Source organism: Solanum dulcamara, chromosome 8 (genome assembly GCF_947179165.1).
Source record: "Solanum dulcamara chromosome 8, daSolDulc1.2, whole genome shotgun sequence".
Classification (NCBI taxonomy): domain Eukaryota; kingdom Viridiplantae; phylum Streptophyta; class Magnoliopsida; order Solanales; family Solanaceae; genus Solanum; species Solanum dulcamara.
Window position 1 is genome coordinate 62077622 of NC_077244.1, and position 14229 is coordinate 62091850.

Below are 14229 nucleotides of genomic sequence, written 5' to 3' on the forward strand. Positions count from 1 at the left end.
GGAAATTGGAAAATGATTGATCACTAATACGAAATATAATAAAAAGTCCAATGGTAAGTATGGGAACGGAGAAGCTGTCTGGTAGTCCCATTTTCTCTTCTAAGCTTACTAAGAACAAAAACTGGTAACTCCAAACATACCTTTAGGAGGTAGATAACTAACTAATTACCTGAAAAACACAGCTTTAACATTTCCTTCAAGTACAACTGGCAAGTGCTTAGCACAAGCATTTTGGTCATTCAAATTGGCACAACATTTCAAACATTAACTTTGCCAATTTATAGATTATAAATCACAACTCACAAGATAGAAAAGAAGGAATCCTATAGGAGAAATTTGAAAGCTACCAGTATTCTCGAATAAAATGTTCTGAATGGTGGGGGGCTTCCAGCAAGTGACAAAGAATACCAGGGACCATAAACCGAAAGTGAAGCATTAGAGGCTAGGTAGAGCTACCTTAGTACGCATGTGCTTCAAATTCAGCTGATTGCTTTCATCAGGAACTGTGAAATCTAACAAATCCATTTTTAATCCACAGTAGAAATAGTTATAGATCATACTCTAACAACTCGACAAAGACCCCTGAGTACAAGGACAAAAGTGTCTATAAACTTGATCGACTCCATAATTTGCAAGGCTAGCACAACCAACTCTCAATCACACAATCTTGGCAGATATAAATAGGCCCTTTACTTTTACAAAGAGGGATAATCATCTAGCACGCCTTCCTTGGGGACGCTTTTGCTCAAATGAGTATTCCACAATCTCATTAAACAAAGTAACAACCCTTTTTCAGCCTCTGAGTCGAATAACTTGAAATATTCATTCGGGGAAGAAGCTTTGCAAGGAAGGTTGACCTACTTCATGAGGTTTCTCAGAAGCAATGTCGTTGTTCAAAATATAGATCATCATAGCACATATCAGAAGTAGAGCGCACTATGAGAAGAATAGCAGAGGTCTTTGGTACCCAGATATGCAAAACCATGACTAATTTAACATATAGAGTTTTCCTATCTCGCATAATTCTGACATCAAATTTCTATAATGTAATGGAGATCGTATTACATATGAAGTATTATAGTTTATTCAGTCAAAGAGAACTATGTTCCTTTCAAAATTATCTTAATGATATTAAAAAGATTCATTACAGTGCATATACCAATAGTCTGATTGGGATAATCTGTGAGATGACAAATCAAATATCATGGGTTGACTTTATTTTGTGTCCAGAAGTTCTCACCATTGACACTTCGTCCAGTTGAAAATGCTAGCCTCTCATTACTCTTCAAGTTCAAATAATCAACCTGTAAGTAACACAAATACGGGAAGTTACAGATGTCCAATTCTTCTTCGTGAGAGTGACATGACCAGGGAAAACTCAGACCTGCTCGGGGTCCAGAACTAGAAGGCAGAACGAATCAACTGGACCAGTAGAAGCATCCAATGAATCATTTGATGGTTGTTCATCTAGAGAAGGAAGCCCTGGAGTAGGCCCCAAATATTGTAGTCTTGATATCACAGAACCAGCAAACCAAGCTGCCTCTCTTTGCTGAATTGTTATTATCAGAATATAAAGAAGAAAATACATTATTTACTAAGAGGCAGTAAGTTTAATTTCTGTGCCAAGTCGATGAACTAAATCTCTATTTATAGAGATTAACAGTTCAACACTACAGATAGTGAGATAAAATATCAATATCTTACATACACAAGGCATCTCATCAAGTAACCAGTTATGAAGCTAATGCCATTTAAAGCACTAAGCAATGTTGATAACTTTCGAAATGTTCTGAACTGATCACGTAGCTTTTTATGAAGTCTTGTACCCTATTATGCTGATTATTTTTACATGTTTGAAATAATCAACAGAATTAAATACAAAACCTGAACGTATGGGTTGCCAGATAATTCAAGGTATCTAGAGCAGAAGTATGCTATTGTTGAAAGGGCCACCACCATTCCACTACAGATAGTGAGATAAAATATCAATATCTTACATATACAAGGCATCTCATCAAGTAACCAGTTATGAAGCTAATGCCATTTAAAGCACTAAGCAATGTTGATAACTTTCGAAATGTTCTGAACTGATCACGTAGCTTTTTATGAAGTCTTGTACCCTATTATGCTGATTATTTTTACATGTTTGAAATAATCAACAGAATTAAATACAAAACCTGAACGTATGGGTTGCCAGATAATTCAAGGTATATAGAGCAGAAGTATGATATTGTTGAAAGGGCCACCACCATTCCACTATGAGATATTTGCCAATAAGCTCTTAGTACAATCAGAAATGCATGGTAATTGAAACATAGCAAAGAGCCGAATACAGCAAGTTTCTGAATGCATTTGGAGCTTTTAACACATCTTAAAATAAGTGAGTGACACTTAATTCTAGATAGAGGCATTTGCTCTGAAACTGGAGGTGATTGCAAGTCTTAGATATATTTTTAGTAGAACAAAAAAGAAACTCACAAATTATCACATGTATAGGTAAAATACATGAAATAGTATAGATTTTTCGGAATTACCCTAAGTTTATCTGGATCAGAGTTTGATGCATCAATCATATCGACTCTTCCATGAATTCTGAATTGTTCCCAAGTTTCAGTGAAATACCAGCACACCTGAATCATTTCCAGATTTTTTCAAACAGTGTTGGATTAATTACAGAATGTTTCACATTTTGCAAAAAGTCAGACGGGAAGCAACTCTGCTATGCATTTACACATTAAGCCCGAGGCCCAATTCAGAAGCCATAAAAAAGAAAGGAGCTGAATCATTTTATATTCTCTTCAGCAATATTGAATTAACAAAGTATCAAATACCTCTGCAAATGGGCAATGCTTAAGATCTTCAATCTGCACTGATTCAAGTAAACCGTCATCAGTTCTAAGCATAATTCACAACTTAAATGGCAACAACAACAACAACATATCCAGTGTAATCCCACAAGAAGGGCCTAAGGAGGGTGGTGTGTACGTAGCCTTACTCCTACCTTGTGAAGGTAGAGAGGCCATTTCCAATAGACCCTTGGCTCAAGTAGAGCATATAAAAGTAAAGTATGTAAAAGAAATACAGCAGTGAAGAAGTCATGGAAAAACAATAGAAAAGAGAACAATAGCAACAAAAAAAAGTGATAACTGAAGCAAAGGAAACAATAAGTAATAATTAAAATTGAAGAATATGATCGTGGGAGAGTAATAATAACAATACTAATAAGGGATGCAAAATTAAATGGAAAAACTAAAAGATCAATTATACTACTCCGTCCCAGTGTTGTTTGACAGGGATACCACCATACATGGGTAGAGCTGGGGTATCAAAAGGGGGTTATCCAAACCTCCTTTTTCAAAAAATTACATTGTATATACAAGTTCATAATTACTTATTACGTATATATAGTAAGATTTGAATCCCCTTGGCTTCTTTATATGTTTACTTCTTTATATTTTGAAGCCTCTTCATCAAACTTTTGGATCCACCACTACTACCATCATATTAGAAATTCTAAAATTTTGAATAGTTTAAGATATGAATTCTTTCTTTTTTATATATCCATTTTTACCCTTTAACCTCGGTACAACTCCCTCTTATCTAATATGAATTCTTGAAAGTTGCAGAACTTTATAAAACATTTCTTTAACAAAAAGCAGTCAATTTCCAAAATGCTAGCCCTAACATAAGAAAGGCTATAGAAATACAAACCTTTCGACTTCGTGAGTCAGTATTAATTTGAATCTTATCAGTAGCATCTTGAAACCCTCTACAAAAACAAAAGAGCAGATGAAGATAAATTACACAATAAAAATGAAGAAATCTCTGAATTTAGTTCATAAATTTAAAGGGTGAAACCACACCTGAAGACAACAGTTCGATTAGAGGGTTTGCCATTGGATCCAACAGTTGCCTAAATAAAGAAGAGAATTGTAATAATAAAATTAAGTAATAGAAACTATATAAATAAAAAATGGAAGTAATGCAGGGATTGGTACAAGCTGAAAGTAGGTTGAATGCTTTAGATGGGAATTGGAGTTGATGGAATTGAGAAGAAGCTGCTTCCATGCTGCTGTTGCTGAGCTACTCATTTTCCAGATTTTGGGTAAAATATTACTCCAATCTCCAATGGTGTCAATAGAAACTCCATGAAAAATAAGAGACTTTAAAATCGAGCCATAAAAAATAACTAATTTCAAAATTAATTTATCATATATTTAATTGCGATAAAATCATAAGATAATTTATTTTAAAATTATTTATCTTAAAATTATATTTTTATCTCATATTGAAAATGAAATAATTAATTTCAAAATAACTTATTTCCAAGTAAAGGTGTCTTTTAAGTTATATTTGCACAGGACAGAAGTTTGAGACATTTCAACGAGGATGGTGTAAGGTGTTGTTTATTCAATATGATTCTTCAATTGTATTGATTTAGTTACTTTATTTTAAATTAATCATCATCAAAGTCAATTAAATTTCTTGAATAATAATTTAGCAAAAGACTTTTTCAGTTAAAAAATATAGAATATTATTTTATCAATTATATAAACGACTCTTTGTAAGGTGGAGGAAAAAATTGTGAACAAATTAAATAATACAAGTAACTTCTTTTGTCAATACGTTGTAACTTGTGAGCAATTTAAAATGGCAAATAAAAAAAAATTGTCAAATTTGTGAACAATTGAGCAACAAATGCAACTTTTGCTTATAACACAGAATTTTTGCGAATTAAAAAGGTTCAATATATCGGACTTATTGAAGCAAATTTTCTGAAGCTAAGGCCATTTTTAAAACAAAAAACAAATTGTTAAGTGACGCCAAAAATTCAAGACCACCTCTTACGGAATTAATTCATATAAATCATCCATAAAAAATGTTATACCAGGAGAAGTCAGCACGATGTGCTTAGCACTGAGGAGCCTGCGTTGATTCGAAACTTGCCTGGATGAGCTACCAAGATGACTTGAGTAATTGGACATTTTCTACTACTCTTCCTTACTTAAGATGGTCAAATAGTAACTTTAATTTGAAACTGATATCTCTTGAAGTCTTACATAAATTGCCTTTTCAATTACTTTATCCACAAACTTTTTTTTTAATTTCAAAAATAGTGATACACTCTAAAAAAAAAAAAAAGTGGAGGAAAAACTTTCATTCCGGAAGCGGTCGCTACCCACCTCTGTAGGGGTGAGAAGTTCCCTCTCTTTTGGAAAGTGTCTTAACAGTTTGCTCAGCAAACGTGCAAAGTGTACCACAACTTGGCTAATCCTCTTCTTCCCATTTGAGTTAGATTAACCCAAAAGTACAGTAAAAAGAAATGGAACCCACTAAAGAGTCATTTTTGCTCTAGTGGGAACTACAGACGACTGACTTTGAAAGCGGAACACAAATCTATTTTCATTATTCCGCGTTCTTATTGTGCGTAGTGAAAATCAACTTAAGTCAACAAAGCTTCTATGAAGTTCTACCTTTGCATAGTCTTGATCCACAATGAAAGGATCCGCACCTGAATTTTGTTAGACTCAACTAAAGTGTAAAGTGTAAGTGAAAAAATAGAAAAGATGAAGTCTGTTCCTTAGCCTTAATCTAACGTCAGTTTGGTTTCAGTCTAGTGGCTCACCCAAAGGTGGAGGTTGGTGATGATGAGCTTTTAAAATAAAGACAATTGGTTGCCAAGAAGCTAGATAATAACTTGAGGAAAGCACAAACAAAATCAAGCAAGAATGATACAGATTTTCTGCACGACAATCTTGTGTGCCAGAACATAGACTCAGCAAGTAAATGAACGACACTCCCAAAATATAAAAATTAAGCATAATACATAAACAAACACTCAAACTTGTCCTCAGTTGGAAAGTAAACGCTATAATTTTGAGTATGCACATCTAGACACCTCAACTCGTCTCCTCTATGTCAGTTGAACACTCCAACTAACAAACTAATCATCTAGACACTTTCAAAATTTATGCACCACATTAGCATCAGGTGTCCACGAGACACAGTGGAGACGAGTTAGAGTATTTAGTTGCCAATTGAGACCAAATTGAGGTGTTTAGATGTGCACTATCAAAGTTGAAGTGTTTACTTACCAACTGAGGTGTATATGTTTATGTATTATGCCTTAAAAGTTACTGCCAACTTAGAGTAGGCCGTTACCTTCCACACATGGATAACCAAAGAGCAGTTTCTGGACAACATATATGCTATGTTAAGCAAATACAATAACTTCATCATAAATCGATACAACATCAAGAATACTCTCTGTGTAAGACATACATTGATGTCACCTAGCAGTTCCCGGATTCGAAGACTTATGTTCTACGATGACTCTTTCATGACTGTTTCCATAGCCAAGCTTCTCCGTCAGGTTTTCAACTGCTACTTTGACAACATCACTTCGAACGCCAATGTCAGTTGCATATCTATTCATACAATACATCCCTGCTGTTAGTGTGGCCACATCAACAGGAGGAATTAGCAACTTCAGAGGAGAGGAAAGAAGAGCAGCTAAAGGAGCACCAATGATAGAAGAAGCTTGTCCGCTACTTCCAACACCGTGTCTATCAGCTGCCAGAAGACCTGTTTTGCAGTACAGCGCAAAGTCCTCACAATTGTTAAGGAACACATTATAGTTTCCGAATCCATTTTGAAGAAGATACATTGCTCGGTGTATGATCATCTCTGGAGGGTCTGATGCTGCAGTAGTGCAAGTGCCCCCTCGCACTCTGGTAAGGAAAACAGATGGGCTTACTCCATAATCAAAGATGTAGAGTGAACCATCGCGGAGAAAGCAATCCAGACAAGAAAGAACGACGCCACTGTTAGGTTGCTTAAATCCACAGTCGGGAAAGGTTGGACATGAAGAAGAAAGGTCTGACATTATTTTTTTTTACGCAATTTAAAGATTAAGGAATCGATCACTTCTTCACTTTTTTTTTTTGTTTTTTCTGAAAAGTATTTTCTTATATTCAATTTTGTATTCCATTGAATGAAACCTCGACGGTTAAAATGGACCACTTTGCTTCCCCCAACAAAAATACCTATGATTTATGAATGCCATATTTTCAGAAAACTCAACACATAAAAAAAAATAGTACTTATTTGCAGGAAGAAAATATGACCTTGCTATTCAACACTAATTTGAGCATCGTAATTTAAATAAACATAAAGAAAATGGACTTGTATATCATAGTAATTGCAGCTGACTGCTTTGGAAAATGTAATTTTCATTTTTTTGTGTAGATTAGATGAAGGGGGAACAACAACTTTTTAGATCAAGTAAGGAAACATAATAAAAAGTGTATAGATTAAAAAAAAAAATCTGAGTAACATGATAACTCGTGATATTCCAGAGTCAAATTTTGCATCAGGGTAAGATTTTACAACAAGGTATAGACGAGGTGCAGAACCAACCCTTAGACATGAAGTGTCTGCTCCAAAGAAAAGCATAAAATGGAGGAGTCATGAAGAAAAAGTTATAAGAAAGAATGCATCTGGGGATACCACCATACGTTCAAAAAAAAAACATCCATGTGATAGCCTGGAAGCAGTCTTATGGTTTGTTAGAGTTGAACAAGCACAGATACGAAGCCATGATCATTTAAATTTCAGCAATAAAGCATCAAGTAGATCACACCATTGTCAAACATATAATGAAAAGAACTCCTAGCCTATCAATCAATTAATCCACCGCCTGCATCCACAAAAATTTCTAGCTTTACCATCAAGTCATCATTTTGGGGTTGAGAAGACCCTGTATTGTTTCAATGTATTTTGCAAGATCCATAGAAGAAAGTTTCACTTGAATGTCATGAATCCTCACATTGATCAGACTGATGTGCTACCAACAAGTATCATTTTTAAGTCATAACCTCCAGAAGGAGAATAATGATCATTTTGCTATGTTTTATTGTACCTTCTAAGAAGATAGAAGAGCACATGTTACAGCAACAATACTTAAAATAATTCAACTGCCTACAGCATTTTTCTCTATTATATTCAGATCAACGGCTCTCTTAGCTACAAAATGACAATTTAGTAGCCATAACGTAGAATCAACATATTGTGCATATCTAACTTTTAACTAAATTTTCCTGGTGGAGATAACCTCTGAATCCAACAGAATCCAACTTATATTATTTGAAATTGCGGTTTTGTTTAGTCATATTAAGCTGGCAATGGGATACACAAGAATGCTGGTCCATCTTTCTTAGCACCTTTTTTATTATAATTATAGTATTTCATAAAGATTAAGAACTAGTTTTAAGACTTTAATAATTAAAAAATCAAGCACTGATTAAGCAAATATATTTAGACATCAGGGTGGATCTAATGACGGACTTTCCAAGATAGAATGTCTAGGAACTATATTTCTGTGTTGTAACAGTTACTCTCATTTCTTATTTCATACATAATCGAGAATGGAAGAAAAAGAAGAGTGCCGCTAACTTTAGTTTAGGCAAATTTGGAAAACACAAGGATATAGACACTCATTTCTACACCTCTACTTTCTAGAAACAGCTACACAAAGACCCTAAATGGTCATAGCTCTGAAATCATTCTTCATTCAGAATTTCTCCGTTCATCTTAGTCCAAGTATTGCAAAGCTAATAAAATTACCAGATTCAATAGACTTGTCATCTGAACCTCCATATGTACAAGCAAGCTACTCAGGACTCAATCACGAAACTTGTCATCCTGCTGTAGGCAATATCAAAAACTGTATCCAAAATCTCATGCAATCAACGAATACACACATCAACGGTTCATTATGAACCTCAATAGATACAAGTGACCCACTACAGCACTTACAACAACAACATACCCAGTATAATTCCTCTGGGGAGGGTAAGATGTACGAGAGCTTTATAGGGGTTAAGAGGTTTTTTCCGATAGACCCTCAGCACAAACGAAAAGTTCTCAAAGCCACTTCAACACTACTTCGTTCAAAGATTACATACAAGAGAGATACACATATATACCTCCATATTTTTACATAGATAAGAGAATAAGCTACTCGTTGACTCATTGCTTAACGACAAAATTATAATTCTGATGCAGGTACATTATACCCAATTTAGGAAATAGCATCTCTACTTCGCAAGACAGGGGTAGCATCTATGTACACACTAGTCTCTCCACACAGCACTTATGAAATTACACCGGTATGTTGTTGTTGTTGTGAATTATATTCAATTTGAGGGCCAAAACAAAGAATGAAAGCATATCTAACTAGGCCTAGTAATTCACATGATAAAACACAAATCTTGACAGTCGAAACCAAATGAAAACATTCAAAAGTGGGAAATCACAGATTACAGCAGCCTTCTAAGAAATAAAAATGGAGTAAACTAAACAAATAAACCAAAGTACACAGAGAGGCAAATTTTTTTTTTTTACTATTTTACTTTCTTGATTTTTTGTGAAATTACCATGGTGGGAGTAAGCAAAAACAGCTCTGTAAGTGTAAATATGGTCTCCTGGTTTGATCTCACTTCTTCCCACTCTGTTTGTCAACAACCCCATTTTCTCTTTTCTTGAAAACAATGTAGTAGTTAGTAGTTTGCAGAAAGTATGAATCTTTTTAGAAATCCAAGATAGACCCACTATGAATCTTTGATTAACCATGCAAATGGACACATTTCACAGTTAATAATAAGAAAATGTGTCCGAATCTGAGTGGTTTACCGATTGATTTGCTCAACACCCCTTACAAAGTTGGATACATTATACTAATATAATCCATGACATAATGATGAGTCTGCATACTTCATCCTTTGTCATTTTCAGCTTTAGGGGTGAAAACTACTGTAGTTGAGTGAAAATGGTTGGAATTTGCTGGGAAGAAAGGGGACTTTGGATTTGGCCTTGTGGGGTCTGTGATTTTGCCTCTCTCTCACCCATGTCCTCATCCCCATACTAAACACACTCACAAACAAAAACAAAAAACAAAAAAAGGAGAGAAATTTACTTATTTTTCTAAAAAAAATAATCTTGAAATATTTTTATGTTTTTCCTGTAGATCGCAGTCTAGGGGTGGGCATGCATGGTATGATATGGTATCTGAAACTTCGAAACAATAATTTTGGTGTTTGGTTTTTAAAATTATTATTATATTATTATACTAATTTAATTTGGTATGGTTCGATATTTTGCGATATGGTAAATTTGTAATCATAGTTTGTTCAATTTTGATTAATATATACTCGTATAATAAAGTATTATGACTTTAATAATTTTAAAAAATATATTTCAATTATATCATACTAACACATTACACATGTAAAAATATATATTCAAAAGAAAGTACAAACAACTCATTTTGTTAATCAATTACATTTAAAATACATTTCAATCAAAATAGAGTAGTCAAAGTTTTAACTTCTAAACATTTATTTTATACTAATACTAGGTTGGATATGTGTTAGTATTTTATACATATATATGTAAATATATACTTCGTTATGATATTCGATATTTCGATTTGTTATTTTTAAATATCAAATACCGTAATACCAAAATCACGATATTAAAATTTTTGATATGATATGATAATTCGGTATATACCATACCATATTCATCCTATATCACACCCTAATAGTAAAATTAATACTCATTTTGATCTCATAAATAAAGCCTGGAGAGGAAAAACATAAGCACACCTTATTTCTAACTTTGTCTCTATTTTTACGAGATAAAAATATGATTTCTGGCAAACCCTCTGTCACGCTCCGGGAGGGTACCCTAGACGTGACCGGCACTCGAAAGCCATTTTTGACCTTCAAGCGAACCACCTGATTCAGTCACACTATCATCCATTCATATTTACTCAGAGGAAGACTCAATCATAGGCACACTATTCATAATATAAGGGCCGAGGGCCAATTACTATCAACTCATCAAAACAGTTATAATAAGACTTCTCAAAAATAGCAGTCCAACCTTCCCACACTCTAGTCTATGAAGCCTCTATCAAAGTCTAGAATGTGCCAATGACAAGCCCATGGCTACCAACAATCAAAATAGAGGAAACAACAACAAAACTATACAAGAAAGCTCAACATCCTCCGGAAACTAGGAGGACTCACCAACTGACTGAAAGTGTATGTGAATCATCAATGGAGCGCCGGTTGATGATCTCTAGTATCTGTCGTTGCATCATAAAATGATGCAGGCCAAATGACGTCAGTACATGGAATGTACGAGTATGTAAATGGCCGGATGAAACGAACATCAAGAAAACATCAATATCAACTCAGAATCTCAACTCATATATATATATACATAACAACTCACTTAAGGTTCCTAAGTCTAACAAGAAGTGTTTTAGACCAGACCAAATCTCATGCCACTCAACTCAACTGACTCGGAGTACTAGAAAGACCTAAATGGGAGTTTCTCTTATCCGACAACCATCACTTATGAGCCAGTAATAGTACAATAATTAGACGTTGTTGCCACGTCCGTCCATACCTTGCCAGGGCATGAACGCCTCCCTAATCATGGATTCCATCGATTAGTCAAGTCCTATCATTTCAGGATAAATAAATGGGAAACATCCGACTTTAACGGTTCGATCCCATGGGAAGCATCCGACTTTAACGGTTTCATCCCTACCTACGTTGGCGGCGTAGTTCCTGGGGTTCGAGTACGGACTATACTCTCTCCTGCCTCGATACTCGATACTCCTCCCATGACTCTATGCTCATAAGACTCCATCCAATCATCTCAAATAAGCCCTCGCGGCTAGTTTCATTTAGAACCTTGCCAACTCATCAACTTTATTCTCATCTCAACTCAATCAAGTCATAATGGCAAGTCTCATTTAGGACCTTGTCCACTCGTCAATTTTATCCCCCAATCAACTCAATCAAGCCTCATTTAGATAAGCAATTATAACCTCTCCTTAGGACTCATCACAACTCTAAGGCTTTAACTCAATAATTCAAGAGGGATATCACATTTAAGGAAATTGACACATTCAACATAAACACATGGTTAAGGAAATCAACAAAGCATATTAACAAGTCATTTCCATCAACTCATACTAACATGAAGGTTTTAGGAACTTTGTAGCTCAACAACATCAACACCAATAAAGTCAAATTAATAGGAGACAAAACTCATTCAAACATAAACCATACCAAGAAACTCCATTCTCATGGACCTTTAACCTCAAAGCAAGAGTAGGGCACATGGGTGGACTCAACCCATGTTTTGGATAGCCTTACATACCTTAGTGAAGACTTGAAGAAAACCTTGTGGTTGGGTCTTCAATGGAGAACTCAAATCTTGAAGCTCTTGGAACAATTCTTGATGGAAATAGAGAAGAAGAAGAAGAAGAAGAAGAAGAAGAAGAAGAAGAAGAAGAAGAAGAAGAAGAAGAAGAAGAAAAGAGAGGGATTTCTAGGGCTTTTTAGAGAGAGAGTGAGGCTGCAAATTGTGATCCCAAAATGCCCAAGGATGATACATATATAATTTGGGTGAATTCCCAAATTGCCCCTTCTCAAAAGTTTTGAAAATAGGCTAAAAATGCTCCTGGCGCGATAGTGGCGCGTCGCGCCATTGCAGCGTCAGGCCGATTACGCCTAAAACCTGCACATCTGTTAGTGGCGCGCCGCGCCAGGGACCAAACTACTGAGGCACATTCTTGGCGCGATAGTGGCGCGTCGCGCCCTTACAGCGCCAAGGCCAAGTTTTTTGGGTTTTGGAAAATAGGCTTGAAAAACCTTGCTACCCAATAGTGGCGCGTCGCGCCAAGGACCAAACTACTGAGGCATGTTTCTGGCGCGATAGTGGCGCGTCGCGCCCTTACATCGCCAAGGCTATTTCCCCAGCAGTTGCAATCCAGTTCCAAAAATGAAATTCCTGCCGCGCTAGTTCATCTTAGGATCGACATATCTTTTGACTCCAAACTCCAAAATGTACATTCTTGGCGGCGTTGGAAAGAAGACTCGACGACCTTTAATTTGATGGGTCATGGGCCACCCAGATTGTCGTCTTTCAAAAGATAGGGTCATTAGAAGTCGACCCCATACACGAACTCATCCTAACTTAGCCATGACGAACCTTTTTGGACTTAGCTTGGTCCTAGGGGTCCTCTGTGACCCCACATCGCCTCCAACACTCTTCAATTTCTCAGGGACTCATCTTAACTCAAGCACATACTTCAAAATAATTGAGCTAGACCCTACACGTGTACAATGAAGGTCCGAATCTTAGGTGGGAAAATTGAGGGGTGTTACACCCTCCTCACATCAAAAAATTTGTGATTACCCAAGCAACCTAAAATATTCCTACTACCAACTAATCCTTTCATTTATAAATACTCCTTCCATTCAATAATACTTGTCCATTATTGATTTTGCACAATTTTTAAGAAATTATAAATTGAAGGATAACTTTATCATATTACCTTTTGAATATAATAAATACAATACTTGAAAAATATAATAGGAAAATGACTCTAATTAATGATAAGGATAAATTAGGAATTAAGTGTAAAATTATTTCTTGATTTCATAAATTGAACAAGTATTGTTAGATATCTATTTTTAGTATAGTGGATAAGTAAAAATGGACAAAAGAATAAATTGTGATTTTAGCTTGTACAAATTTCTTAAGAAATTTCTCATTTCTAGAAAATAAGGAGTGTTTTTACAAATTTACTCATAATTAAATGTCTTGAATAAAGAAGTATGGTGTAAACCTTCATGTATTGTTGAATAAGAAATTTTTTGAAAGAACAAAATCAAATCCTTCTTGGAGACGTAAAACATCAATTATTTTGGAATAAAAATACTAAACTACTATCACTTATTTAGGAATGGAGAGAGTATAAACTTAGCACCTTCAAAAATAATACTTTTTTATTTTAAAAATAAATAAGTGTTGTTTTTAATATGGGCATACCCCTCAAGAAAATTATGCTTTCCTCAAAAGTAAAAAAATATCTTTACTAGTTTGCCCTTAATAAATAACTTGAAAAAGATGTAGCTCTTTAGTATTCCCTTCATTTTTATTTATATGTCAGTTCTTGCTAAAAAAATAGATGGTTCTTAATATTTGTCATTTTACAAAATCAATGCATAAATGACATTATTCTTTCTATTTTACCCTTGTGAGTTATTAGTCTTGAAAATATACATTTGACCAACATAAAAAAATCAAATAAATAATTCATTTCCATTGATCAAATTAACTAATTAAAATAAATTATTTTAG

At 34.8% G+C, this 14229-nt stretch overlaps 1 protein-coding gene and 1 pseudogene across 1 annotated transcript; both read right to left on the reverse strand.

Annotated features, from left to right (window-relative positions):
• Positions 1 to 1105: 1105 nt before the first annotated feature.
• Positions 1106 to 4153, reverse strand: LOC129899242 (pyridoxine/pyridoxamine 5'-phosphate oxidase 2). Its single transcript, XM_055974128.1, has 7 exons — positions 3999 to 4153; positions 3864 to 3913; positions 3712 to 3769; positions 2832 to 2864; positions 2535 to 2630; positions 1385 to 1549; positions 1106 to 1304 (listed from the first exon to the last, which is right to left on the reverse strand). Exons 1-7 carry the CDS (start codon positions 4089 to 4091, stop codon positions 1203 to 1205), a joined length of 597 nt encoding a protein of 198 aa, XP_055830103.1. The 5' UTR covers positions 4092 to 4153; the 3' UTR covers positions 1106 to 1202.
• A 1534-nt stretch (positions 4154 to 5687) lies between these two features.
• On the reverse strand, positions 5688 to 9582 carry LOC129899243 (protein LEAD-SENSITIVE 1-like; annotated as a pseudogene).
• Positions 9583 to 14229: the final 4647 nt, after the last annotated feature.

What these genes read in the sequence shown, in the direction of transcription:
- LOC129899242 (XM_055974128.1), bottom strand. Translation starts at nt 4,091, where the DNA reads ATGAGTAGCTCAGCAACAGCAGCATGGAAGCAGCTTCTTCTCAATTCC. An exon ending in AATCGAACTGTTGTCTTCAG is followed by an intron (nt 3,770 to 3,863) that starts GTGTGGTTTCAC and finishes TTGTTTTTGTAG; the next exon opens with AGGGTTTCAAGATGCTACTG. An exon ending in AGCATTGCCCATTTGCAGAG is followed by an intron (nt 2,631 to 2,831) that starts GTATTTGATACT and finishes GAAATGATTCAG; the next exon opens with GTGTGCTGGTATTTCACTGA.